Genomic DNA, 26,761 nt, shown 5'->3' on the forward strand with positions numbered 1-26,761 from the left:
ACCAGCACAGGCACACCAGGCTTACTGCACATCTGATAGGAACGAGTGCTTCAATATTCACCATAACCCAGAGCCTCCCGTACCCCGCTGAGCAGCGTGTCCGTTTGGTTTCACTTCTAAGTGGCTTTGTAGCCAAGCAATAATTACAATAATCCAGTTTCTTTCTCCTTTCATGTCAACTGAGGCTTTTGCCATTGTTGAATGAAAAAAGTCCTATTTTCCTCTGGACTGTGGTGAAATCTACATATAATGCAAGATCTAAGAGGCGATATAAGGTTAGACAATATGGCTGAAAAACATATAGACATTATTGCTTACTTTCTTGTTTTAAATATCTGAAATACTGCCAGAGCTGTGACCTTTCCTGTTTTATCCACAGTTTTTCTTACACACCGTAGTTTTTTTAATTTTAAGCGTTTTTGAGGTACAAAGAAACCCTAAACTGCCGCTGTGTCAGTTACTCAACATGTTGTTGCTAGGTAACCAAGGAATGAGTGAGTTGCTAGGTAGCCAAAGAGTGAGTGAGGTAGTTGAGGCCACCAACTTTGATAAGCTGGCCTTAACTGGCCAAGTTTGAGCAGCTAAAGTGTTTTCTCTGCCTATATCTCCCAGAATGCCAAGCTGTTCTGGATCACAGTTCAGTGAATATTCTGTCAGGCATATTATCTGCTGATATTAATCACTTGTCTACCATGATAAATGGTATTGATTTATTGTCCAGCCCTATTAGTGGGTGTAGAAACCTCCACAGAGATGTAGGACTCTGTGGAGTCCAGACTCTGTGCCGATCCAAAATGCTGCTGCTCGCGTTCTCACTAAAACCAGGAAGATGGAGCACATACCACCAGTTTTAAAGTCCCTCCACTGGCTCCCTGTAGCTCAAAGAATAGACTTTAAAATACTGTTGTTGGTTTATATATCACTGAATGGTTTAGCATCACAATACATTAAAGATTTGCTGCTGTTGTATCGACCTTCCAGACCTCTCAGGTCTTCTCAGAACCAAACGAGGAGAAGCAGCATTCAGCATCTATGCACCACAAATCTGGAACAAACTTCCAGAAAACTGTAAAACAGCTGAAACACTGACTTCCTTTAAATCTCGACTAAAACCCCACCTGTTTAGAGTTGTATTTGAAACGTAATCAACGTAATCTTTGAAATGCCTTGCTGCTGAAATGTGTTATACAAATAAAATTTGATTTGATTTGATTTAGTTGCCTGTTGCATCATTAAGTATTTAGTTTGTTTCTCTTTTTTTAATATCGCCATATTGTTCTTATTTTTTTTTTCCTTCATTTAAAAACTGCTTTTTGTATTTACTAAATCATCTCTGAACCTCAGAGTTGTTTTTGATTAGTACTAAGTGGAACATTGATCAATGCATTTGATCAATATTCCTCTGCCAAAATGTAATGTTTATTGCTCATTTTATAATTCGTTACTGTGTTGTGTTTTTATGGTGCAAGACTGCCTTCCTGGTGAAATGTGCTATAAATAAACTCAACTTGATATTTAAATCAATTTGATTGCATGAAACATTTAACAGTGGCATAAAAAGACAAAAACAAAAATAATCTGTGTTTATGGCACTGGATGTATCCCACATTTGTTGAACCTATGTGTAGACAAGAACATAGCAAACCATGCACATGCCTACATCTATAAATCCAGATTTACCAGCGAGTGTTTTAAACATTAGTCTGTCAGAACATAAGAGTGTTCCTGCATCTCTCTCTCGATCACTTGAACACCATGCGGATAATAAATAAACCCAGACAAAGGCATCCAACCACATCCAGTAAAAAGTACAAAGCAGCAAACACGACACAGAAAACCATTTCCAGCTCTTTTCATTTTTTTAAAGCCTGTTATTGTTTAGCTGTGTAGAACAGAGCCAGCTCGCCAACAAAACATGCAGTTTGTGAGACCACAGGAAGCCAAGATGTTATTGGATGCAAACATAATTTACTACGGCTGCATTAAGAGTTGTTTCCTCGAGCTGTTTATCTTCCAACTCTGGGGACAGAGCCCAGTGCCAAATCCTGTCCCTCTAATCCCTGCTCCATTATTGTACAGCAAACTGTCTACTTAGCACAGCGGACAGGTTTTTTTAAGCTACCGGAGAGGAGCCAACACAAATGGAGCTGACCTCCTTCTCCCTCTCTTTTTTGCGAAACTAAAAAAAGAGAATCTCCTTTGGTGCGCTCTCTCACCTGACAGCGTCCAGTTAGCAGTGGTATCCATCATGAGGGTGGTGGCGGTGGGGGGTTCTGGAGGAGCGAGGGATGAACAAGGGAGGAAAGTGTGAGAGGAGAGATGATGAAGGCTCAAAGAAGAGGAATGAGGGGGATTTTCATCTCAGCAAAAATATATTAAAGGTGGCCTATTGTCCTTTTTTTGACCAAGTCAGGATAAAACTATGGCCTATACAAAGCACAAAATCATTCTTGGGTAATGAGATTTCACTTGAGAAGCTTATGTGAGCTCCTTTCAGAACGAGCAGTTTTAGGGCGTCTTGTCACTTTGAATCCAAATAAGTTGCTACTGGCCAAGCCCCCAACTCAACATTTACACTCATATGTGAAACTGCCTGCAAACAGATGCACAATAACACAACCATTCATCTTTGAAAAGCAGAAGTAGAGCCTCCTGCACAACCAACAAGGATGCAGCAAGTGGTTTCTGGATGGTAAGGCACCAACCAAACACTTGTCTTTTTCAGCAGCCATTGTACAACGAATGCAGTGGTAAAACCAGCTGACCAAATGTACCGGAACTTCCCTTGGGTTGCTAGGCAACAGCCTGGGCTTTGCTGGGGTTGCTTGATAACAGGCTGGGGTTGCTAGGTGAAAGGCAGAGCCTGCTGATTTGTGATTTACATTCCAAAGGTTTTTGAAGCGACTCATTTTCCAGAAACTAAAAAACATCAACTTATTGCCAAAATATGGCTGGGTGGATTTTTAAATTCTTGTTCGGATTCTAGAAGCAATTGAGACCCAAATGGAAGTATAGAAAAGAGCAAAATGTGGGCACGGACAAAGTGCTCGACCCATAAGGAGGCCTCAGTTCTTGACGCAACAATCACAGGTTGGAGTCCCGGCATGTTGAGCTTTGCTACACGTCTTCCCCCCTCTCAAAAAAAGTGCAAAATGTGAATTGTTCATAATATGTCGCCTTTAACATATTAAAGGGGACACATGTAAAAGCTTCCTTGTGATGGTAATTGTTTAATCTTTCTCTTCAGTATTTCCAAAATCACCATAAAATGTAGAAAATAAGTATCTGCAAATAACCTGAGTTCAGGATAAAATATATTTTATAGTTTTGTCAAACTCATAATTGCAGTTGCCACAGGAGAAGATAAAGAGATGGGCACAGATACAAGGGACAAGTGAGGAAAGAGATAAAAGAAGAAAAGTAGAAAAGAAGAGAAGGATAGAAAAAGGCAGGATGTTGTCAAGTGAGGATCAAAAACTTGACCCAAACCTACCAGACGGCTTGGAGCTGGTGCTCAATGAGCTGTGACTCGATGTGGGAACAGAGGTGGTGACATTCCTCAGAGGAGTCGGACTAGGGTCCGGAAACTTTCGACGATTGTGAAGAAATGAATCAGCGTCCGTCTCATCCTCTTCAAATGGTTCTGAATACACAAAATATGGAGAAAACAAAGGGAAAAAAGTGAATTAAAGACAAAATTGCCCTGGTTTTCCAATAAGGGAGCGAAGAACTTGTTACTGAGGGAAAACTCAAAGTTAACTTCTTACAAACACGTGAGAATGTGTTTTAAAGAAAACTATTTATGCACAACATATTGAGATATGTCCGCAGCTCATCCAGGCTGCGAGAGAAAATTAGAGATTTTTAGCAGATGACCACAACAAGGGATGCTCAGATTTATCCTTTTAGGCTGAGTTTAAAATTACATCATGGAGAAAAATTGGGTTTTGAAATGGCAGGAGCCTTCTGGAAATCTCTGATTCATGGTGAGGACCCTTGGAGACAACGACAAAAATTGTCAAATTGCACCCGAGTTAAAAAATGTCTCTGGATTTACCACCTGAGCAGCTAGGCCAGATTTGTTTTTACCAGCTTTGAATTAATCACATAAAGAACCACGATAACCCGAGTTCTTACCCCTGGTCTGCAATCTCCAGGTTACACACATACAGACTGCTATTTTAGTATTTCTACTCACCTTATACAGTACAGACCAAGACTTTAGACACACCTTCTAATTGAATTCAATTAGAAGGTGTGTCTAAACCTTTGGTCTGTACTGTATGTCAATAGAAACCTGACATACATGATCTCAGCAACATCTGAAAGTATTTCATCAGAGCAGAAACAGTGATTGCTGCTTAGGATCAGGAGGTACTTTTCAACAAGAATGATGGATTGTTTTTTTGCTCAGTCACTCTCCAGCTGCTTTTGTCAGCTCACTATTTAGCATCAGGGTTGTAGCTAACAGAGGGAGAGGAGATGGGAAGCAGATAACAAATTATTTAACTCTGACTGATTGAAATCCTGAATGGAGCTTTGGGGGTTTATAGAACGAGTGTCAAACTCACACCAAGGTCATGATTGTTCTGTTAATGATCCGTTAAACTGTTGAAATATGAATAAATAGCAGTCTTTGCATTCAATTAGTTCTTCTTAAAATTAAATAATATTGAAAATGTTTTCACATTATTCAGTGCCTCAGGACTTTGTGTTTGATTATTTTTGTTTTATATTTGCAATAAGCTCAAAAATGTGTGTGAATTTCAGCAATCACTGAAAAACTAGAGGGTCTGATTGATTTTGCATCTAGAGACTAGATGGCCACATAAAAAGACGCAGTGGGCCAAATTTGGCCCATGGGCCTTGAGTCTGACACATTTGGTTTATAGGAACCATCTTCTTCCTCAATGATTATGTGTTTATAATTTACTTATCAAGGTTTTTCACTCAAGTTAAAGTTACTGGAGCTGAATTTCTTCTTTCTGGAGTTAATACAGCAGACATGCTTTACTGATCCATTACTGTGATATTCACACAGTTGCACAAGCGCAACGTTTCTTCAAAATCTAATTTATTATCTGCATGATTCAAGTCGACAAACTAGACATTGCTGGGTCAAATTATTCAGGTACCTGACTTTGCTGTTATCACATTAGAGCTGACACAACGGACAGTTTAATTAGCCGCCGTTATCTCAGCTGTAGTGTAGATGGGTACATCTGACTTCTGGTCAGAGTAATAAATCTTACACTTCAGATACTTTGGGTTCAAAACAAAAAAAAAAAAAAAAAGACAAGGAGGTCAATGTAGGAAAGAACAACTTTTTCCCAGAACTGAAAATGCAGCATGATAAAGAGGTGTGCAAAGACTAATTGGTGCACGTTCTCTTCTACGAAGAGACGACCGCACCAGAAAGGCTGTTGGGTAAATTCCATTTTGATATAAATACTACAATAAAGTCCTTGCATACAAATGCTGACACTTGCAGAATAAAAGTCAACAGCACAGGAACTTTTATCAAAATAATTGGTTTCATTAAATGAAGACGCTATTAATCCCTCCCGTTTGCACTACTAAGCTTGGCTTTTAAAACATAGTTTATGTAATAATGAATTTTAAGCGTCTTTTATTTTGTTGATCATGAACCTGCTGGACATCTGCAGCCTTGCATTTGAGACTTAAATTGAATGTATTCTTTGAAACATTTTCTATAATAAATTTAAATGAAACAGTTTATAACATTGACGTTGTCAATGTTTGCGTTGACAAACGTCGAACATTTTAACACCAAGAATTACAAATTAAAGTAGCAAAATGGTGCCTGATAAATAATTATATCATTACTGCTGTTCTAGATCCAACATGCACAGATTTTGGGGTTTCATCCCTCTCATGAATGTGGGACAAAACTTAGCCGTAAAATGAATTACTTTATTTTAAGACATTTGTAAGCTTTATTTTGAAAGGCCAGCAGAATCATTGTATAGCTGTGCAATAAGATAACCTATTTGAAACTTTTACTTTGAAGAGAATACAAGAGTTTTATTTTGAAAGACTCACTGGTTTCACTTAATTGGTTATAGTACGTAATGTGGAAGCTGCAATAATCAAACCAATGAAACAATAAAACTTATTTTTTAAGACTTTTAAAGATTTTTTTGTAAAGTTTAACTGAGATGTACAATATAATGACCACATGTGTATCTAATAATGTCCTGCTACTATAACTAGCTTAGAATAGTTTATCACCATTTGAAAACATTTTTTTATATTGAAATGCATAAACGAAATATTTGCAATATTTATGTCTATTTTATGTTTTATTTGCAGAAAAGGCCAAGCATATAAAATATCTTCATGGTTTATGGGAATACATAAGATGCAGAAGCCTGGGTATCTGTGATATCAGTGCAGATTCTAATCTGTACAGGAACATAACGGCTCTGAATGAGCCAATTATCTGAAATACGTGAAACAAAACTGCTCGAGTTTGTTTTCCTACCAGAGAGGAATGATATCTCACTGATGAGCAACCAGCGGTCTGCAAAGTAAAATTTGCAGCGGAGGATCTGAGCTGGCCGGCCACCAAGCGGGAGGGAGATGGGTCGTGAAGAGGGGTCCTTCAGATCTTCGAGGGGAACCGGCAGGCTGAGCGCCGGAGAAGACCAGGGCTGAAGGAGGCCAGGCTTGAAAAGACACTCTACTTTGCTGAAGACTCGCACGCCCTGCGTGTGCCGGTTGTTACTGTGAACCTGGGAGAGCAACACAAGTGAGTCCAAGAGAAAAATATGAGCCGTAAAAGATAAAGATCAAGAGGGAACGAGATGCAATCAAAATTCTACTAACTATGAATGTGAATTAGCTCAAGCACACAGCAAACTTTGGGATGTTTGTTATTCATAATGAGTAGAGAGGCTGGAAAAGATTAAATTAAGACCCTAAATTAATGACACATTTTCATTCTGTTAAACTGTAATTGCTTTGGTATGAAAAACACAGAACAGGACTGCAGATGAACTAAATAACAAAGGCAGTTAGGGAAAAAAACCATCAACAGAGACTAGAGAGTCATTGAAAAAAAACTCAGCTGGCGATCAAAGTCTGACATTATTATTTATTTTGCTAAATTCACCGGTGACCGGTCAGATACTCAAAAATCCAATCTTTTTTAATCGGTAAACACACCCTCCCCAAAAACAAACAGTCCTCTCCAGCACTCTTGATGAGTAGAAACAAACTAAGTAGCTATCTCTTTTCAGCAATTACTGGGTGTTTTAGGGTCAATTCACTCCAGTCTACTCTAATCCAAATATAGTTTGTTTGTCTGGAAGATCCAGTTTGTTTGAGGAGTGATGAATGTTCAATCAAAATGAGTTTCTAGTGAACTCTGGTTCACCTAAAAACCCCGATCTCGGTTCGATTGATGCGAACTCTGGTGCAGTTCGAATGCATATGTGAACAGCAATCAGGCAACGCTCCAAAAGCAGGGAGCGGACTACAGCACAGGGCATTCTGGGTAAAAGCAACCAAAACAAGCGAGAGGGGCCAACAGGTCATTCAATTAGTTTGGTTCATTTGGCACAGAGCAGTGTGAAAGCAAACGGCCGCAGCTGAAAATGAAACAAATGTTCCAGTTTTGGTCTCCAATTGAACTGAGTCTACCGGATTATCAAGCGTGAAAACGCCCCAACAATGAAGATGCAAGAAGCTTTTTAAAAGAAAACTGCATTTTCTACATTATCTACAAGCACAGTTCTCAAACTGTGGCCTAAATTATTAACAAGCTAAAAGCAAACAACATTCATGTTAAAACAGAGACTGCTGAGCACAGGAGAAACTCTCTCACTGAAAACCAGGTGCACCTGCTGGCGTCTGCTTATGGAAAACTGAACCCCACCACTGGCCAATGTATGGTAAATGTATGAAGTGGCAGGTAAACGTGACCAGCCCACAACTCAGATGCAATGTAAACACAGCATAGTAGTTAATATCACGACGTTTACGTTTACAGAGCTCAGTTTAGGAGACAGGAGAATAACTCTGCCTGAAGGTCCAGAACTGGAGCCGCAAAGAAAACATTCAGAGATTCACGTTTACTACAGGATGTAGTTATAGTTTCTTGGTGAGTGATTCTCATCACGTTGGACAAAATCACCATGCTAATGCATTTGAAATGTGAGCTCTAATCTTTGTACTAGAGTAAATTTGGTAATATGTGCTACCTTTATTAAAGTACTTCTATTATTAGAGATATTTAATGAGATTCCTGTTGCCATAAGTACAAGGGTTTCATTTTTGGTTCAGTGCAGCTATAAATAGATTTTAAATGCACAGTATCCATCCATGTTGGATTTTGAGGTCAGAGTTGGTCAGTAAAATCTGGAAACCACTTGACCTTTCTGGTAGTTTACAAATATGAGACTTTAAAATTCAACTAAATATGCAATGCCAGTATAAAATCCTTTCTTTTCCTTGTATCAAAACACAAGATACAGATTAAATAAATGTTCTGTTGAACTCCGGACAATATGGTGTAACATGGAAACGTTATATTTGCTGACGAAATAAAAAGTACATATTGAAAAATGTTGGCTGCTCATTCAGACAGAGAGAGAACAAGCCTTTCAACAGATAACGGGAAGGTCATTTAGAGTCTAGTCAGTTTTTTGAGAACACACAATGGCATGTAAAATTAACTTCATGTAAAATTAACGGATTCCCTTTTTTTGGTGGAGGAGGGCTAATGCATAACTGTAAGTTTATTATTTTCCACAAAAATGGTTTATATGACTGCCAAGTAACAAAAATTGAGTTGTTTAATTTCTTTGAAGGATAATATTTGGGTGTTTAATCTGTCAGCTTGTTTTTTTTTGCATATTTTTCCTTTTATGTGTAAATTTTGGAAGTTTAGTGAGGAAAAAATATTGCAAAATTCCTTGTAATTATTTCTAAAGTAGCACCACAAAATGAGTAATGTTGATTGGGGGGAGAAAAATCATAAAAACAATCCTGGAGGGAGTGTAGATCATAGCAAAGTAGCTAACTTTGTGGATTTTCAGTCTTTGTGTTGTTGGACTTGAAAATGTTTGCAGCTTTTTTGTAAATCTTACATTTAAAAATCAGGACCTACATACTCTATAAGCTGCTCTAATTATGCTGAATGCTATAACAAGGTTTATTTAAAACTGAAAAAGTGACATGGTAATCAATTTTTCAGTTTTAAAAGCACAATGAGACGGTTTCATAATAAAATGATTGTTATTATAGTTTTCAATCAGATTTCTCAATGTTATTCTCATATTTTCTAACTTTGTTGAATAGCAACAGAAATCATTTGGAATCTATATTTGCAGGACTTGGCTTTACAAAAACAGCGACACAAAACTGACTGGTGAATCTCTAAGGAAGACTGACAGAGATTTCCCGTGTTCACAAGTAAATCTGCTCTGGTATATGAGGATGAGGAGGAAGCTAAGGAGATGAGAAAAGGATGTCGATGGTAAAAGGAGTAAGTGAGAGGTCGAAACGCAAGATCAGACGGAAAATCAAGAAGGAAAAAGGTGGATTTTTATTTTCCTTTGGAGATAGAGGAGTTGGTGCAGAGGTTGCTTTGACAGGTTGGCTGTTAACCTCACACAGTGCAGGAGCAGTCACGCTAATCTAATCCACATGTTAATGCTCACACACACGAGATGCAAGACGTCCAGCTGCACCAGATGCTCGGATGATGTGTAAGCAGGAACAACATTTGGTGTGTGCAGCGAATCATGGCTGTATGAGAGCAACAAGTAACTCACTACCCCATTAGGGAGTATAGCTCCAATGACCTGCAAAAGGCGTTTTTCTCTTTTAGGGAACAGCTCTGCATTCATTATGCTTAACTTTATTCATCATAAATCCAGCGTTTATTAAGGATTCTCTCTGATCTTTCTTCTCAGTTTTAAGAGCACTGACAAAAAAAAAGAAAGAAAAAAAAAGTAAAATGCTGTGAAATATTCCCCAAAGTATCTGGAGCTCGACAAAAAGCAGATCCAAGAGTGCTGCGACTGTCAAAGGGTAGAGCAGATTTCCCGTTTGGGAAGGTGATTAGCGACAGGTTAGGGAACTCTGTCCTGCAGAGACAAATCAACCAAGAATTGGGTTCAGGTTCCCACTCTTTATTTATCTGACCTGCGCGCCCGACATATCCGCTCAGTCAGGCAAGCATAACAGTGTATGGCAGCTGAGGTTAGTGTGGGAAAACCACCGGGGAAAAGGCAGGAAAAGCTGGATAAGTCTTGGAAAAACAATAGGAACACTGCTGGGAGATATTTTAAATGGTAACTGAGGTAAAGTAGGACAATACCGAACACTTGTAGCATAAATCTGCTGAGAACACTGAAAATAATTGGATTTTTCTGCGCGATTACTGGCTGTAAATTCACTTTTCAATACGTACACGAAGAGTTTGTTTCACCCAAACCGACATTCCAACCCTCGTCCAATACAACAACACAGTTATAACTCAAACTGGGTTGCTTCATATCATTATCTCCATGGTTGCTTCAAAAACTAACCCCAAAAGCCACACAGACGCATAAACAGACTCTGATGCAACTCAGTGGCTCCTAGACAGACGAGCACAGATGCACCGTCCCGACGCAAACTATAGCGCATCCAAACTAATTACATGGCCACAGAGCGATTCCAGCCAAAATGAAGCTGGTGGCAAATTAACAAAGCCAAAACATTGAGGCTGGAATATGGGAATGTCAAAGGAATTTCATCAGCAACCGGAAGAATTAGGACAAAGCCAAGAAATATTTACAGGGATACCATGAAATAATTTGTTACCAGACACAATGCTGCCTGTGCATTTTAATAAAGCAGGCCCTGTTATGTTACATATGAGGAAAAACACAGAATGAATCCTTGAATTGGTTCTTGGATAATTTTATTCAAGATTTGAATGCCTTATAATAAAATAACAAAGACAACAAACTATGATTTAATAATAAATCAGAATACAATCCAAAAAAGCTACATTAAAAAAACGTTTAACGTCCAATCTGGAGTTTCTGGACATAAATAGATCAAATGTTTTGTGTAAAATGACTGTCCTGAAACAACCAGGTTGAAAAAATAATAAAATATAACCAAACATCTCGTCATCCAGATATGAAGACAAAAGGCCATCAGGTCTATGGGGCTGCTGGTAATTTTATCATCTCCTTTTACATTTCTGCCTTTTTGGGACTTTTTCCAGGTATGAAATAGATATTTTTGCATCAATTCATACCTGCCTTGTAAATGTTTCCTACCTGCTTTAGCAGTCGGTGGTTTAATGTGATTCACACACACTCCTGTAAGGAAGTCTAGGAAATCAACCAGCAGGGGATTGTTTCGGCTCAATCAGGGGTCATGATCTGTCATATTTCATTAGATTCAGCAGGGGAATGTCATGGGGAATATGAAATCCTCAGAAATTGTTATACAAGAAAATAAATTACAAGGAATTTGAGCATTTTATGTCAAACTTATGCTGAAAATCATTAGGAGACATAACTAGCAAGTTTAAAATCTGGTATGAAGAAGAGGGAATGCAATCCTGAATCTGTCCAATAAGGATGCCTGCAACATCATTTATAATAAACCTCATCAGAAGAAGAAGAACAAGCTTTATAATGGTCATCCAGCATCAAATCGAGTTTTTTAATGAATGAGAGATCCTTGAAAATAAAACTGTTTACTAAAAAACATAAGTCGGACTTCTTCATTCCATCCATGTCTTAAATTCACTAAAACTTAAAAGTCCCACAGTTTTTGGTCCATAAGGTTCCAATAAACTTTCACGCACCTTTTTGAGTTTAATACAAATCAGATACAGGCTAAGAATGTGTGTTTCAATGCACAAATGAGGAAATTCTTCATATGTTGAATTTAAAACACATTTTATTTGGGTTTTAAAAATTATGAATTATTGATTTAGATCCAGATCAAATGTTCTTCTTAAATTGTGAAGTGGTAAATAAAACAGTTTTTATGTAAATGGCAACATAATACAAAACTGGTTTGTCTGATGTAAACATGCAGTGGTGCTCAAATTGAAGGGCAAGTTTTGTGCACTAAAGATGTGAAAAGAACGTCAAACTGCGACATAATTCCTGGATATTGCGAGTTGCATTCAACTCACATTTCCCTCAGTTTTCACTTTCCTTTCTTTCATTATGTCCCTTCACGGTAAGCGTTCATACCTAGTTTAAATATGACCTTCGTAGATATGACCAAACATGCCGGAACTCTACTGGAGTTGCTAGGTAACGGGCTGGGGTTGCTAAGTAACAGCGCACTCTGACTTAACAATTGCGTCGACACCGAAAAACGTCAAGTTATTGCCAAAATATAGCTGGGTGTTGTTTTTTTCTAAATTATTATTAGAAGCAGCAGAGATCCAAATGGAAGCATAAAAACATGCAAAAACTGAATCTTACATTATATGTCTCCTTTAAAAAAAAACTACTTTAGATTTTAGAATAACTGGCCAAATAAACTGTCTGCATTGACAGCATTAATGTCGATAACCAGAACTATTTTTCTCTCCTTACTAGGAGCTTTTGCATATTTTTTTGTTTGATAAGCTGATTCGTACACCATCATCCCAAAACAACGCGTCTGTCCTCACCTGCATATTGTTGAAGCATCTGGGTTTCTCAAAATGAAACTCGATGTCCACGCTGCCTTGCCCGAGGGCTTCTCTACTCCATCCAAGGTAATCGTACCCTGGCCACACCCGCAGCTCCTTTGTTTCTATGAAGTCATCTCCTCCCAGGACGCCGTCACAGAGCTGGCCAAGGCCTCCAAACTGCATACTAAACACACGCGGTATCATTAACGCATCATTTTCACAGAAACAGACTCAAGTAGCAGCAATGGGAGCCAATTAAGGGCAAAAACTTGAAATGCACATGCAAAAATACACATCGATAGCAGAAATACATCCCAGCAGGGTGAAAGCAGCACGACAGGGTCAACAATAGGACCCCCTCACACACAGATGTGCCTGAATCTGCTAGGAAAACGTCTGGATCACATCAAAAGTGCCTGCTCACCCGTTAGCAAAACATTTCAGCTCCATTAACTGCACAGCCTGTAAAAGTGTGGACAACTCAAACCACCCTAAATTCCTGGTTTACCCCTCATTGCCCACTGCCAAACATTATGGTCTGGAAACGCACCTCAAATCCCTGAGCAACTAAAAAAAATAATGGTATTCTCTGCTGATTAGGTGGACAAAAAACCAAACACTTTTTAGTTTGAGCAGATGTGACAAGCACCAGATCCCTTTTATTTTTAGGTTTACTTTAACAACATTTGGGCCACATCTGAATATTTTCTTAAAGATTTAATCAGTGAGAGTCAATAGGGAAGAGTTATCGTCTTCTCCTGCGTAAAAACAGAAACAAAGATGCAGCTGAATATCGTACCCTTGTTCTGTGCTGCCATCATAAGTGGAGTCGTTTAGATAGACCGGCATGCCGGGCAAGTTCATGACGTGTCCCACCGGAGCCGTGTAAGCGTACAATCCATCTGGAAAAACACAATTACAGGTTATTCAGGAAGTTTTAGAAAGAAAGCATTGTCTCTAATAACTTTCTGTTATGTTTCCAAATATTCTGCTACTCAAATCTTATTATTTTGATTTGGTGATGCACAAACAGGATGTCAAATTTAGCACCGCAGTGCCAGTGTGATGGATGGAAATTTGTTAATTTAGCATTCAGAGGTACATTTACTCTTTGAGTTACATTTAGTCTTTTTGGTTGCCAGCAGTTTGGCTAAAGATGTTAATGTCTAGTCTGATTTGGCTAATGTAGTGGTCAGATGCAACCAGCAGAGGGAGTCTAGCGCTTGAAACGTGTCTGGCTCTTTCATTAAAATATTCTCCTCCTTCAAGTATGAGTTTATATATAAACACACCTGTACGGTTGTAAATTAGTTCATTAACTTTTGGAAAGCTTGTGAGTATATTTTTGACACTCCGTATGTTGACACACTCCGTTGCTAGCTCTGTTGTTAGCTCCATCATTAGCGCCGTTGTTAGCTGCCATTAAACTTTGAAATCATTGTGTATGTTTGTTATAATAATACACAAGATAATAATACACGCTGGAGCAGAGGCGATGTGTCTGGCTCTTTCATTCAAATATTCCTCTTCTTCAGGGCTTTTATACCAGGGCTAATATAACTTAAATTGTGCTTTTATCAAATATATTTTGGCTACCAATGCATTAAACATCAATGTGCAAACGTCAAGCGATGGCTATCAGAGATTAGCAAAGGGCTGAAAAATGTATCGCATGATCCGACATTGCATTTTAGGCAATAAAATGTTATTTAAAAGGAAATTTATTTTCATGTTTTAAGGTATTTGAGAGGTTAAATAAAACAAATTATTATATCCAATTAATCGTTAGAATAAATTGATAGAAAAATCAATTACTTAATTGAGGCCCTACTCAGAGGCAGTGCCAGAAAAATATGACTAGTGTTATTTGTTTCACCCGTCAGTGGTCATAATGTTATGCCTCATATGTGTGTTTTTGACCTTGCCCAGGCAGTAGCTTTCCAAGTAATGTGCAAAATGAGGTGGTGATGTTGTTGGACGTCTTCATCCCTTGCATGCATTAACTTTGAATCTCGTAACAAACGGCTGCTAATCAGGTTAGTCAGAGAGAGCAACAGCGGCTACAACCTCTGCTATCCATAATAAACAACGCTTCACAGGGTATTTACACTGCAGACCGCTCTTCAGGCACATGAATGACTGTCTGAGGGTCGTGCAGCTTCTCTCTGAATGTTAAACAAACACTAGAAAGAGCAGTCACCTCTGTATACTGATTTGTGATTACATAATGTGTGGAAAAAAAAGCCTGCCATTCATTAGATTCTGCATAATCTGTGGCCTGAAGTTGAACCGAGTTGCTGCACCTCTGAGACCACAGAGGATAATTTTTTTTAGAGCGACGCTCTCCCTGAAGGCAGGGAGCAGGATCCGGGTCTCACTGACGACTGTGATTTACAGAGCGCCCCACTCTGTCTCTGGGAGGTGGATGGGGGCAGGAAAGGAGATGAACCAGTCATAAATACTCAGCGTTGTGCTTCACAAAAACCAACATCATTCATCAGGCTGTGGCTTCTTTTCTCTGGGCGAACCCCTTAGGGGCTGCACAAACACGTACTAGTAATCATTACCATCTGATATGAAGTCAAATCTAAGAAGAAGGAAAACTCAGTCACCTTCAACATAATCAAACTTATCAAGATCGAGCCGTCGTGCCTCAAATACGCACACCAGATGATAAGAAAAGCAAAGAGTTTGTGTGTTTCTGTCACCACACACTTACCATTCCACACACAACCGTAGAGCTCCACCCGAAGGCAAACACTCATCACACGGTCGGCCAGGGGGTAAAACCGGACCATACGGGCAACAATCGGGGGGCCGAGGTCCTTCAGTACAATATCATAGGTGTTCTCATTACCTGACACCACCTGGAGAGGGGAAAAGCACAAATACTCAATTACATGCTGCACCACCCTGTTGGTTCCTTCCTGTCTGATCCCCCCTGAAGGCTCAGATGTTTTTTTTCTGGGCAGCTTCAGTTCTATCGATTTAGAAAATGTCTGGATGAAATTAACTTTTCTTTTTAGTTTCCAAAAACATGAAAAATATTGATTTTAGAGAAAGAAAGTCTGCATTTGACGCAATATAAACAAAGTTTTTTAACCAGATGAATGGAAAAACAATGGATGGATGGACAGAAGGATAGGGACAAATATGCGGACAGATGGATGGAAAAACGAATGGGTAAATGAAAAGATAGTTGGACAAATGCACTAATGGACAGATGAAAAAATGATGACAATGATTGATGGGTGGATGGAAAATGGGAGAATGAGGAAAAATGAAAAGATATTTAGATGGATGGACTAATGGATGGATGAAAAGAATGACAGTGATGATGAATGGGTGGATGAATGGATTAATTGGATGGACAAATGGATACAAATGCATGATTGATGGGGACAAACAGAGGGATGAGTGGATGGATGGATGGATAGAAAAAGAAATAAATGGATAAAAGGTAGACGGATGGACTCATTAATGGATGAAAGGACATAGACTAATGGATGGAGACAACTTGAGGGATGGGAAGATAGATGAATAGAAAAAGACAAAGGATGGATGAAAAGATAGACGGATGAAGTAATGGATAGATGATAGGATGGACAGATGGGCTGATGGATAGAAAAAGACGAGATGAATGAAAAGACAGACAGACTGATGGACGAACGGACGTCATTGAATCCACTTATTTTTGCTCCACAATCAGAAACTCTGCCAGGTCCAGCTGCCTGGAGACACTTGGACATGTTGTCCCAGTCAGACCAATATAACTTCATGAACATGTCTGGAAATGCTGAGGACCTTCTGACCACTAAGATCGAGTTGATATCAGACGACAACTAAAAGTGGAGAACAAAGTGAGCGACTCTTCGTCTAGACGGTGCTTAATGGGGGTCTGAATTCCCAGAAACCCAGAGCAGGGCTTATCGACAAGGAAAACACTTAACATGTGGCGAATGCTAAAAGTTAGGGTTTTCTTTGCACTTATCTTCACAACAACAATCAATGATAAGCTATAAATAAAACAGTCAGGTAAAGAGCATTAATATTCAACAGCCTGAAGACACGGATCAATTTATCTTCAATAGTTTAGCTCACCCTCAGGCTCCTTCTGACATTTACCTTTTTTGCACTTGTGTACAAAGTTGTCCCAGAGTAATTAATGAAACACTTTCCTTAGATGGATGAATTTCTGTTGACTGACCTCTTGTCCCCAGCGGTCCTGCCAAGTGATCCATTTCTTTCCGTCTCTGGAGTAACGGAGCCGATAACTGCGGACGAACTCTTGGCCATGACCATCAGCGTGCCGACCTTGGGTACCAACCAGAGCCACGAAGTGGAGTTTGTGGAGGTCGATCTGCAGGAAATACATCATTAACACAAGTGTCCCAGAACAAGTCATCTTTTAAAAACTTTGCAGCCTAAAATAAGTAATTTATTATTTCTTTGTTTTCTTTCTTCTCCACCTGCTTCTTTTTAAAGGTGACCTATTATGTTTCCTTAAACAGGTTAGGATAGGGTCCATGAGCTAAACAAAAAATGTTCATTACATTGTTTGCACAAAATCGCTATTAGATGATGAGATTTTAGTCTGGTCAGTTCTCTGTATTCTGAGCTCCTTTCAGAATGAGCTGTTTTATGGCCTCTTGTCACTTTAAGTCCCAATAGGCTGATGCTGACCATGCCTCCCAAATCAATGTTTACACTCACACATGAAAGATGAAAATGGCTGCCAACTGGACAATTATTCAACCATACATTTTAGAAAAGCAGCAACACAACTAACCAGAATGCAGCAAGTGAAAACAGTAAGTCAACCACACTTCACTTGTATTTTCCAGCAGCAGTTGTACAGCAATAAAAGCAGCTGCCCAAATGTGCTGGAGCTCCTCTTTGGTTGCTAGGTTGGTTGCTATGTGAGGGGCTGGGCTTGCAACAGGTTGCTAGGTATCAGACTGGGCTTTGAAAGGGTTGCTAGGTGAGGGGCAGTGCCTCCTGATTCACAAATCACAAATTTACATTTTGAAGGTTTTTGAAACAGCTCATTTGCCAGACACTAAAAACAAAACAGACACCTGGGTGTTTGAGACTCAAACACCCAGGTGTCTAGTAGTTGAGACCCAAATGAAAATACAAAAAGGTACAAAATGTGAGTTTTGCATAATACGTCCTCTTTGAAGTCACAGGTGAAATAGCATGCCTTGTTTTGCTGAAATACAGAACCTTAAACTTGTCCAATTCTCCATATTTACAGATTTGTCTGACATCATAAAACAACTGTTTCACATTTTAAAAAGTAGATAGAGTTACAATGGCTCAGCCAGAGGAATGCTCCCTCGGATTATGCTTTCAAACTACGAGTATGGAAGGATTGTGTCTAAGCTGCTTTTTCTGGTGAAAAACATGTACAGAGCCTTTTCAAAGTATCATATTTATTCATATTGGAGCAATACAGCTCAATTTTTTAAGAGACTTTATGTGACATACCAACACAAAGTAGTGCATAATTGTGAAGTGAAAGAAAAATAACATTTCGAAACTTTCAAAAATAAACTTACAGCCACAAGGTTGTGGTATTTTTTGGTATTATTTATCCTGAAACTAACATTTTCACCCTTTCTTGTTTGCAGCTCAAGCTCAGGCTAGTACATCCATTCAAACACATGGGTCTGCTTTGCTCTAAACCGGTACAGCACACTTTAATACACCAACAGCTTCACTAACTTGGTACGCTTGAAATAAGTCAAAACTAACTTACAAGCTACTTTCAGACAAGAAATCAGATCAAGTCCTTAACAGCCGGCATCCTGAATGTTTTAGTTCTCCAACAACCTCGTCAGCATGTCAACGTTCTCCTAAGGCCTTTAAACCAGGGAGAGAAGTGAAACACGCAGGAAGCCGGATCTTGAGGACTGACTCTGGACACCCCTGATTTAAGTCAATAATTTCTTAATATTGATGAAAAAGTACTGGCTTTTGACCCTTTGCATGTGACGTCATGCTCTCTAGAACCCCGCCCACACCGCCATGACGGACGTCAAAACAACCAATGCGCTCTTTTAAAGCTAGTCTAAAGCAGACATCTGTAGAATAATACAGCGTTTATTCAATTCCAGTCCTCGGGGCCCCCCTGCTCTGCATGTTTTAGATGTGCCTCTACACCAGAACAGCTGATTCAAATGACTGCATGACATCTTCTGCAGTCACCAAGTACTACAGGAGCCTGTTAATCACCCAAAGATTCAATCCAGGTGTGTGAAACACCTGGATGAAGGAAACACCTAAAACATGCAGGGCAGGGGGCCCCGAGCACTGGAATTGGGAAACACTGATTTAGATGATTTCGCTTTAAAATGGACACAGGATGCTGCGCAGTCAGCTGCGGAAACAGAGAAGGATGGAAACCAAAGTTGTGATTTAATTTGATAACTTTTAATGAGGGAAGATATGAATAAACTGACAAAAACAACTTTGGAAAACAATTTCAGTTGCTCTGTTTAGTATCACTTCCGACATCCGTCATGGCGTCTGATTAAGTGACGTAATTGCAAACTGTCAATTAAAATAATCTGCCAGTGGAAAAAAAAATAATGTCTCGTTTACCTAATCTGCTTTAAACATCCCTGCTGCTTGTTTGCTAATATTCTCTAGAAGATTCACAACTTTCACATGAAGTTGTGAATGACTTTAATTTTGATTTTAGCAACACTTCATTTTACAAGAATGAACAATGATAAATACTGACTACGGTAGAATATAAGAAATTGAACCTGAAATGCATGTTTCATCCTCTGCAGTCTTCTTCTATCAACAGGGTGACCATTTAACCAGATATATCCAAGCAATCAATTAAAGCTAAATTATCCCTTCTGCTCATCTATTCTAACACCAACTCCCAGTGATTGCTAAGGGAGCACAAAACAATTAGTTAGCAATATTACGTGGATTAAGTTGTAGTTTGTTTTTTTTACCTTGTAGCTGTATAGGCCATTGGAGATTTGTAAAGCAGAACCAGCAAAATGTCTAAAACACATGGTGGTTTTCCACCCAATAGCTTCACTTCAGGGATGAATTTTTAAAAACTTAAAGAGCAGGAAAGTCAGCTCACAAAACGCAGGTGAAGCCATTTATTTCCAATCCTAAAGCACAATGACGGATTGCCACACATTACTGGTTAAGTAATGAACAAATAAGATTTAACACTGTATTGCAAATAAGAGAGCAACCAAGGAAAAACATAATCAACATCAACTGGTGCAATCAAGCTGAAATGATTCAAAATGAAGCAAGATGTTTGAAAATGTAGGCAGGAAATTATATAAAAGTCTTTAATAGCAATCAGCTGCTCATTTAGGCAGCAACAATATTTGGAGAACACAGATGGAGATTGTTGTTTATAGTTTGTAATGCTCATTATATATTTATCACTAATCACTAAAATGCTGAATGTCAACTCAGCTTTAAAAATAGCAACAACTATTATGAGAACTATTCTCTTGCACACAGTGTGACGCCACTTCTGCTCCTAATATAAGTAATGATGGTTTATGGCAGGAAAAGCTGATAGAAAATATTTGTAATACATCTAACTGTAGTTCTGAAATACAATTTTTAATTAACTAACATCAAAGCTAAAATTGGCCACAAATATCTGAGCTATGAATCTTTATTTTATAACATTTACACAAAAAATGAAAGGAGAAACATATTCAAATCACTTTTATGTAAAAACAGAAAAGCAAAAATTGTTCTGTTAAAATAATCTAATATATCAGTAATGAATATTAATGTTACTTTGTAAGATTTATTCAATGTCATTTTAACTTTGAGAATGAACGGGAAAAGTCTGACTAAACATCTGCTGGATTTTGCACATGCTAGCACACATTTTTGCAATTTCCTGAAACAGGTAGGGATATATCAAATTTGATTTCCGTTTTACATCTATTTTTTTCCGTTAAAGAAATTACAAATGACCGAAAATATCTTTAAAAAATGGGTTTCTAATTCTGTGAGTTGACTTTAAATCAAAGTCAAGAATGCAACAAAGGGTTTCTCGGTGGTAAGTCAACAAAACATCCAACAGTGAAACCAACTGACCAAACATAGCGGAGTTCTGCTTGGGTTGCTAGGTGACGGGCTGGGCTTGGCTGGCGTTGCTAGGTAACGGGACAGTGTCAGTTGATTTTTGACTCAGGCAGGTTTTCGAAATGGCTACTTTTCCAAAAAGCATAAACTTATAGCCAAAATACAGCTGGGTTGTTTTTGTAAGTGCTTGAATCCCTTTGAATAATTGTTATTCTTCCCACAGATAAGCAAGGAACACTGAATAAACACAGAAACTGACCTGAAGGTACTCTGACTCATTGGGGAAGACTGGTGCTGCCGGACACCACGCTCCATCCCCTTCCCCGGTGCTCAGTCTGAAAAACAGAAGATCGATTATTTTTTAAGTAAAAAGTAAAACTCATTTTCAAGGCTGGTCCATCAAATTGAAACAAACAAAAAAAAGAGGCAAGCAAACGAATCCCTCTGCTAAATCTAAAACCTCAGCGTTGGCAACGTGCAGAGGATTCAGCACAACCTTACGTACATAATAATGGCAATCAAAGATTCACAAAGTTGTAGCAGTGAATCTGACCAAGAAATACACAGCAAGAAAGAGACTTGGATATGGACACTGACGAAAAGCACAGACAGCATCCAGCTCACGAAGAGGGGGAATAACATGGAAGGACTAAAACCTCCTTCTGACGGGATCTGGTGCTCACTGTCAGGACTGGATCTTTGCTGAGAGCTTTTATCGTGACCACACACATGCATCAAACATTTCCTCCCAGTGCGACCCCTCCCTCAAGCCACCCAGAGGAGAGGAGCTTTTACCAGCACCACATATTGGCCACGAGGAGACCACAGCCTTGGCCGTGAATCTGTGAGGTTGGACCGGCCTTTTGGAACAAACTTCCAGGCCACAACCACGCTCTGACCGCTTCGGGGGCCTCTCTGAAAACAAAAGCTGCTGCGCCGACCACTAAAACAAATCACAAGATCAACTCGGTTAAACTGACGGTGACGTTGGGATTTAAAAATCAACGTCTTCCCCCGTCTGCCCCTGGGTGAGCTCATGCAGCTGTGAGCCGCAGGATTAAATCAACACATTAGCGGTCCACCCAGAGTCCTGTGACGGAGGAGGAAGGAGAAATGCAGCCAGGCTCAGTTTTGACCTAAGCCTGCTCTGTTTAGTTAAATTTCTTCTGCAAATTCCCCAATTTTCTTCACTCCATCGTATCCAATATGCTATATAATTTTTCAGGGAAAGAGAAATATGGTCCATTAAACCTTGAAAGCCGATTCATCCCCAGTTTATAGCGCAGCACTGCAGCAATGCACCTTTCGCTCATTTTCTGTTTTACTTTATGTTCGCAGCTCGGCCTGTTTTCCCTCTCAGGGTCTCCCTAATGTGCCTTAAAAACAGCTTGAGCTAACAATCACTTCCACATGGTTAGACACCGGGCCAACAGACCCAACGGCCCGAACACATGATCCTGCAAAAAGCTCCAACACGTGGCTGTAGCGTGTTACAGGTTTAACTGGGCTCTCGCGGATCTGAGCAGACGAGGTGGTAATACAATTAGCAAATGGGTTTCATGCAATTATCTCCTGCCGAAATTTAATAGATTACAGAAACATTAGTTTTTTTCTTTAGAGTGGTGCCAGCGGACTGAAAATAAGCTGCAGACAAACACATTAGTCTAAAGAAGGGCTTGATTTACATTTTGCGCAGGTTAGGAGCAAACAGCTACAGCAGATGCATAATTATGAGATGAATTGTATTCCTCATTAAATTGTTTAACCAAGACTACAATCGGTCAGGCTGTGAACATCAAAGCTGAATGTTTAACTAGAGTATAAGCCTCAAAGGTAAAAACTGTCCCTAATTATTTTGTTTTCCTACAAAAAATGTGAGTTGGATTTCAATATACACATAGATCATATTTTAATAAACACTATTCTGTGAAAAATGTGTGAAAAATATTTGCACCTTGCCAAACCTTTTCACAGCACAACTCCAAATTTCACTGTTTAGATTATTTGTATAGATTGTACACAAAGTAAATAACTGAAGACGAATGAAAATGATGCACAGTTTGTAAAATATTTAAGAATTAAACAATTGTTATGCATTTGTATTCAACGCCTAAGGCCACCACTGGGGGTTTGCATCTCGCAGCTTTGCTGACTGAATTTTATGACCATTGTTTTTTTCAAAGGAGCTCAAGTTCAGTCAGATATCTTTGTGTTACTGGAAGCAGAACATTTATCCCAGTCTGATGTTTTTTGCAGCTTCTTGCAGGTTTTCTTTCATCTTTGCTTTAAATTTGACTCCATCCATCCTCCCATGGACACAGCATGATGCTAGCTGTTCGCTTTAGCCTTGAGGACCAACTAATCTGGATTTATACTTAAAGATGATGCCAAGATATGGAACTGCGCGTCGTTGAAAAGCATTAAAGGGAGCCTCCTGCACAACCAACAAGAATGCAGAAAATGGTTTCTGATTGATAAGTCGACAAAAAACAAACAAAAAAAAACACTTGTCTTGTCCAGCAGCCATTGTACAACACATACAGTGTTAAAACTAGCGGACCAAATGTTCTGGAGCTCATTGTGGATTGCTAGATAACGGGTCTGGATTTGACTGGGGTTGCTAGGGAACGGTGCAGTGTCCATCGAATGTGACTAAGCAATCTGAAGGTTGTTGAAAAGGCAAATTTTTTATACACTAAAAAAGATGATCTTACTTCCAGAAAATGGCCGGATGTTTTTTCTATGCACTTGGGCAGCTTTTAGAAGCAGTTGAGTCTTAAATTGAAGTTTAAAATCCTGCATAATGTGAATTTTGCATAATAGCTGCCCTTTAAAAAAAAACATTTTCACAGACTTTTATCAGTCTGCCTCCCCGTTAACCTTTTTCTTTAAGAGGCCAACAAGTTCTCAGCAGGATGCGAGTCAGGTGAGGAGTTTTCTCAGGTCATTTGTCGGCCATCTTTCAGGCCTCAGCTAGCAGAGCATGTGATGGAGTGTGGGTCCATGTGATGAAGCAGTGACCCACATAAAGCATCAGACCTCAAAACACACTAGAAACCTCCTCCTGTTAAAACTGTCTGAGAAAAGTATTTTCCAGCAGAGTGATTTTCTTATTCACTCTGAAAAGCTCCAACTGGCTCGTCCTCAATGGTAGCCGCCCGTGTCGGTACTCCACCATCCTGCCAACGCTTACCGCCGCCTTATGCTTTCTGGTTATCAACACTGGCTCATCCATCGCCTGCAAAGTCTCATTTTATCTTCCTGGAAAAGCTGGCAAAACAATTTTGTCAACCTCAAAATGGGCTTCATCGCTCCTCAACCTTGAGCTTTGTGCTACGTCGTCTGACTGCTTCATTCTGGCAACTTTATTGCAGTAACTCAATCCAAATAGCGAAGTTATTGTGGGAGTCGGTGGATTTTTAAGAGGAGAGCCTCAATCACTCTTTATTACTTTCTTAACTTCCAATTATGCGTTTTTGCTAACTCTAGTTTGTGATTATGGCACTGAGAATGAGCGACTCGATGGGAAAGGTTTCAGCATTGAAACAATTTAGGACCCAAAATTAGCTTCTTTTTTTTTTTTTTTTTTTTTTTTAACTCTAATTAGAAATGCATAAATAGTTTTACTTTGAATTCTTACCTGGACAAAAATAAATTAAACAACTGATACTTTAAAGAAACGAACATTTGCCTTAATATTTACGGTTATTTAACTTTTTGGGCCAATTATGTTTGATTTTGCTGGTCTATAAATAGCTTTAGTTCATTTCCAGAAACAAAAATGAGAATTTTCTTTTAAATCTTCTGCTCTTTAGCCAAGCATAATGAATGGGTGTGCCCAAGTGTGTTTTTGGGTAAAAAGTCACTGGATATCTGCAGCATGACTCTCTATTCATATAAAAAAAAGGAAAACAAAAGAAAATCCTTTGTGTGGCATGTAATATTTTCTGCTTTAGGAGATATAAACCTGATGATACAAAGTGTCCGTCTGCATTGGACAACCAAATATTTACCATTTTTGAACCACACAAAGTTATTGCAAAGGCCAGAAATGGCCCCCAGGCCACACTTTGGACACCCCCGGATTAGAGTGCTCCCACCAAATTATGAGCAAAACTTTCCCAAACACAGAAGTTTAAGCATCAGGAGATCTTCTGCACCAGATTGTGAAGGAAATGGACAGAGAAAAACAAACAAAGGAAGGCAGCCAAGGACCGAGGTGAAGCTTCTGATTTTATGTTTCATCTGATGACGATGCTCCCCTTTGGATGTTTTGGCTGCTGGTGCCAGACAGGCTGATGTGAGTATTTCAGAAACTGCTCATCTCTTTGATTATAGAGAATGTTTTAAAGAAGAAAACGTGTCCACCGAGCGGCTGATGTCTTGTTAACGTCAGACTGGTTTGAAATGACAGGAAGGCAATGGTAGCTCAAACAACCATGTAGAGGCAGATGGTTTACAGCAGCAGACGATCACACCGGGAACCACTCCTGTCCGCTAAAAACACCAAAATGAGGTGACGACTACCGCAGGCTCACCAGCATCATCCACTGCATCAACAGTTCTGGCTGCACAGCGTATTTTTTATGAAAACTTTTGGCCTCTTAGTATGAACTGGGCCTGTTACAACAACCAATTTTGCTCAACGATAAATTGTCCCAGAAATTATTGTGATAAACGATATTATCATTTTGAGACCATTTTCATCCATTTGTAATGGGAATGGTGAGATAATGCAAGTTAAGACTAATATACTTCAAACATACCTTATTGAGCCAAAAGGGAAATTAAATCATATTAATTCAGATTCTTCAGAGGTTTTGTAGATAGTGATGGCTGCTGACAGGAAAGATTTCCTGTAGCAGTCTGTATTACAGCTAATTTGAAGGAGCTTCTGACTGAAGACACTTTCCCTCATAAAGTGTCTTCAGTCACTCATGAAGCGAGACAAAACACAACAACCAACAACAAAAAATAAAGAAATTTAAAAAAACACACAAAACCATAAATAAAATGGATTGTGAATTTTGTGAACAAAATTACCCTTTGAAAAATATTAAATCAAAAATAGAAATGATCATAATCATTTTAATTTATTATACTATTAGCTGATTAATTATTTGCTTATTGCAACTGGCTTTCTACCAACAGAGGGCAATTTAAAAGCACCGCCATCGTCTCCATGACAACAGTGCCTCCATCTTCCCATCTCTGCTTCCAGCAGGACATTGAGCCATGAAACAAAACTCAATTAATCTCAAACTGGGTTCTTCAACTTTAGATCTTCTTTTTTTAAAAAGGGCCTTGAACTCCACACTCGCATAGCAGGTGTTGATTTTTTTATTTTTTCCTGGTTGTTCATACCACTAATTAAACTTGATCGCAGTGAGACTTCTGTGTGAATAGAAGAATGCTAGCATCGCATAGCAGTGTCATGTTTGCAGAGGTCATAATGGACGGAGCTACTGAAGCTTACGGCTCTGTTTAGACAAAGTCTGATGGGATTCAGTGACAGAGACTTTGTTCATAATTACATAATTATAATTTTCAGTCATAGTTTATGTCCTGATTTACAGCATCTGGCCTTTTCTGGTGCAGAGTTAAGATGCATGTCTCACATCAACGATTTAAGTCATTTGAAAACAATCACACATATCACATTTAGTGCCGCAAATGGAAGCGGCACAGATCTGATTTAATTGAGGATGAAAAGAACAGAATTGGCCCGTTCAGACTGCAGTGAAAAAGTCAAATAGAGGTCATATTTGAGCAAAAAATGTTCATTTGGGTCTAATTTTCCTGCTGTGTGAATGTACCTCCATAGATCTCCACTGGGATGTTGGCAAACGGGAGATTTACGTCACGGAGACGACAAATCAGCCACAACTTTCTGGAGACTTTATGAACTGTTGATATCATTATGTTTCAAAATCTAAGAGGAATTTTTCAGACATCTTCTTCAATCAAAGCGCCATAAAGGAGGTAAAACCTGGAACCAGCAAG

At 39.0% G+C, this 26,761-nt stretch overlaps 1 protein-coding gene across 6 annotated transcripts in view; it reads right to left on the bottom strand.

Moving 5' to 3' along the window:
* The window catches only part of ddr1 (discoidin domain receptor tyrosine kinase 1), an 87,745-nt gene that overhangs the window by 20,822 nt on the left and 40,162 nt on the right, over nucleotides 1-26,761 (bottom strand). For 4 of the 6 annotated variants that reach the window (XM_044116813.1, XM_044116815.1, XM_044116817.1 and 1 more), the window contains exons 4-11: nucleotides 21,018-21,093; nucleotides 16,875-17,027; nucleotides 15,387-15,534; nucleotides 13,467-13,569; nucleotides 12,665-12,851; nucleotides 6,506-6,755; nucleotides 3,494-3,643; nucleotides 2,217-2,273 (exon numbers count right to left, since the gene is read on the bottom strand). In XM_044116813.1, the coding sequence (XP_043972748.1) occupies nucleotides 2,217-2,273; nucleotides 3,494-3,643; nucleotides 6,506-6,755; nucleotides 12,665-12,851; nucleotides 13,467-13,569; nucleotides 15,387-15,534; nucleotides 16,875-17,027; nucleotides 21,018-21,093 (1,124 nt within the window). Of the gene's footprint in view, nucleotides 1-2,216; nucleotides 2,274-3,493; nucleotides 3,644-6,505; nucleotides 6,756-12,664; nucleotides 12,852-13,466; nucleotides 13,570-15,386; nucleotides 15,535-16,874; nucleotides 17,028-18,428; nucleotides 18,542-21,017; nucleotides 21,094-26,761 lie in introns of those variants that run through there. The other 2 variants (XM_044116818.1, XM_044116816.1) reach the window with 2 other exon arrangements.

This window comes from Gambusia affinis, linkage group LG05 (genome assembly GCF_019740435.1).
Source record: "Gambusia affinis linkage group LG05, SWU_Gaff_1.0, whole genome shotgun sequence".
In the NCBI taxonomy this organism is placed as follows: Eukaryota; Metazoa; Chordata; class Actinopteri; order Cyprinodontiformes; family Poeciliidae; genus Gambusia; species Gambusia affinis.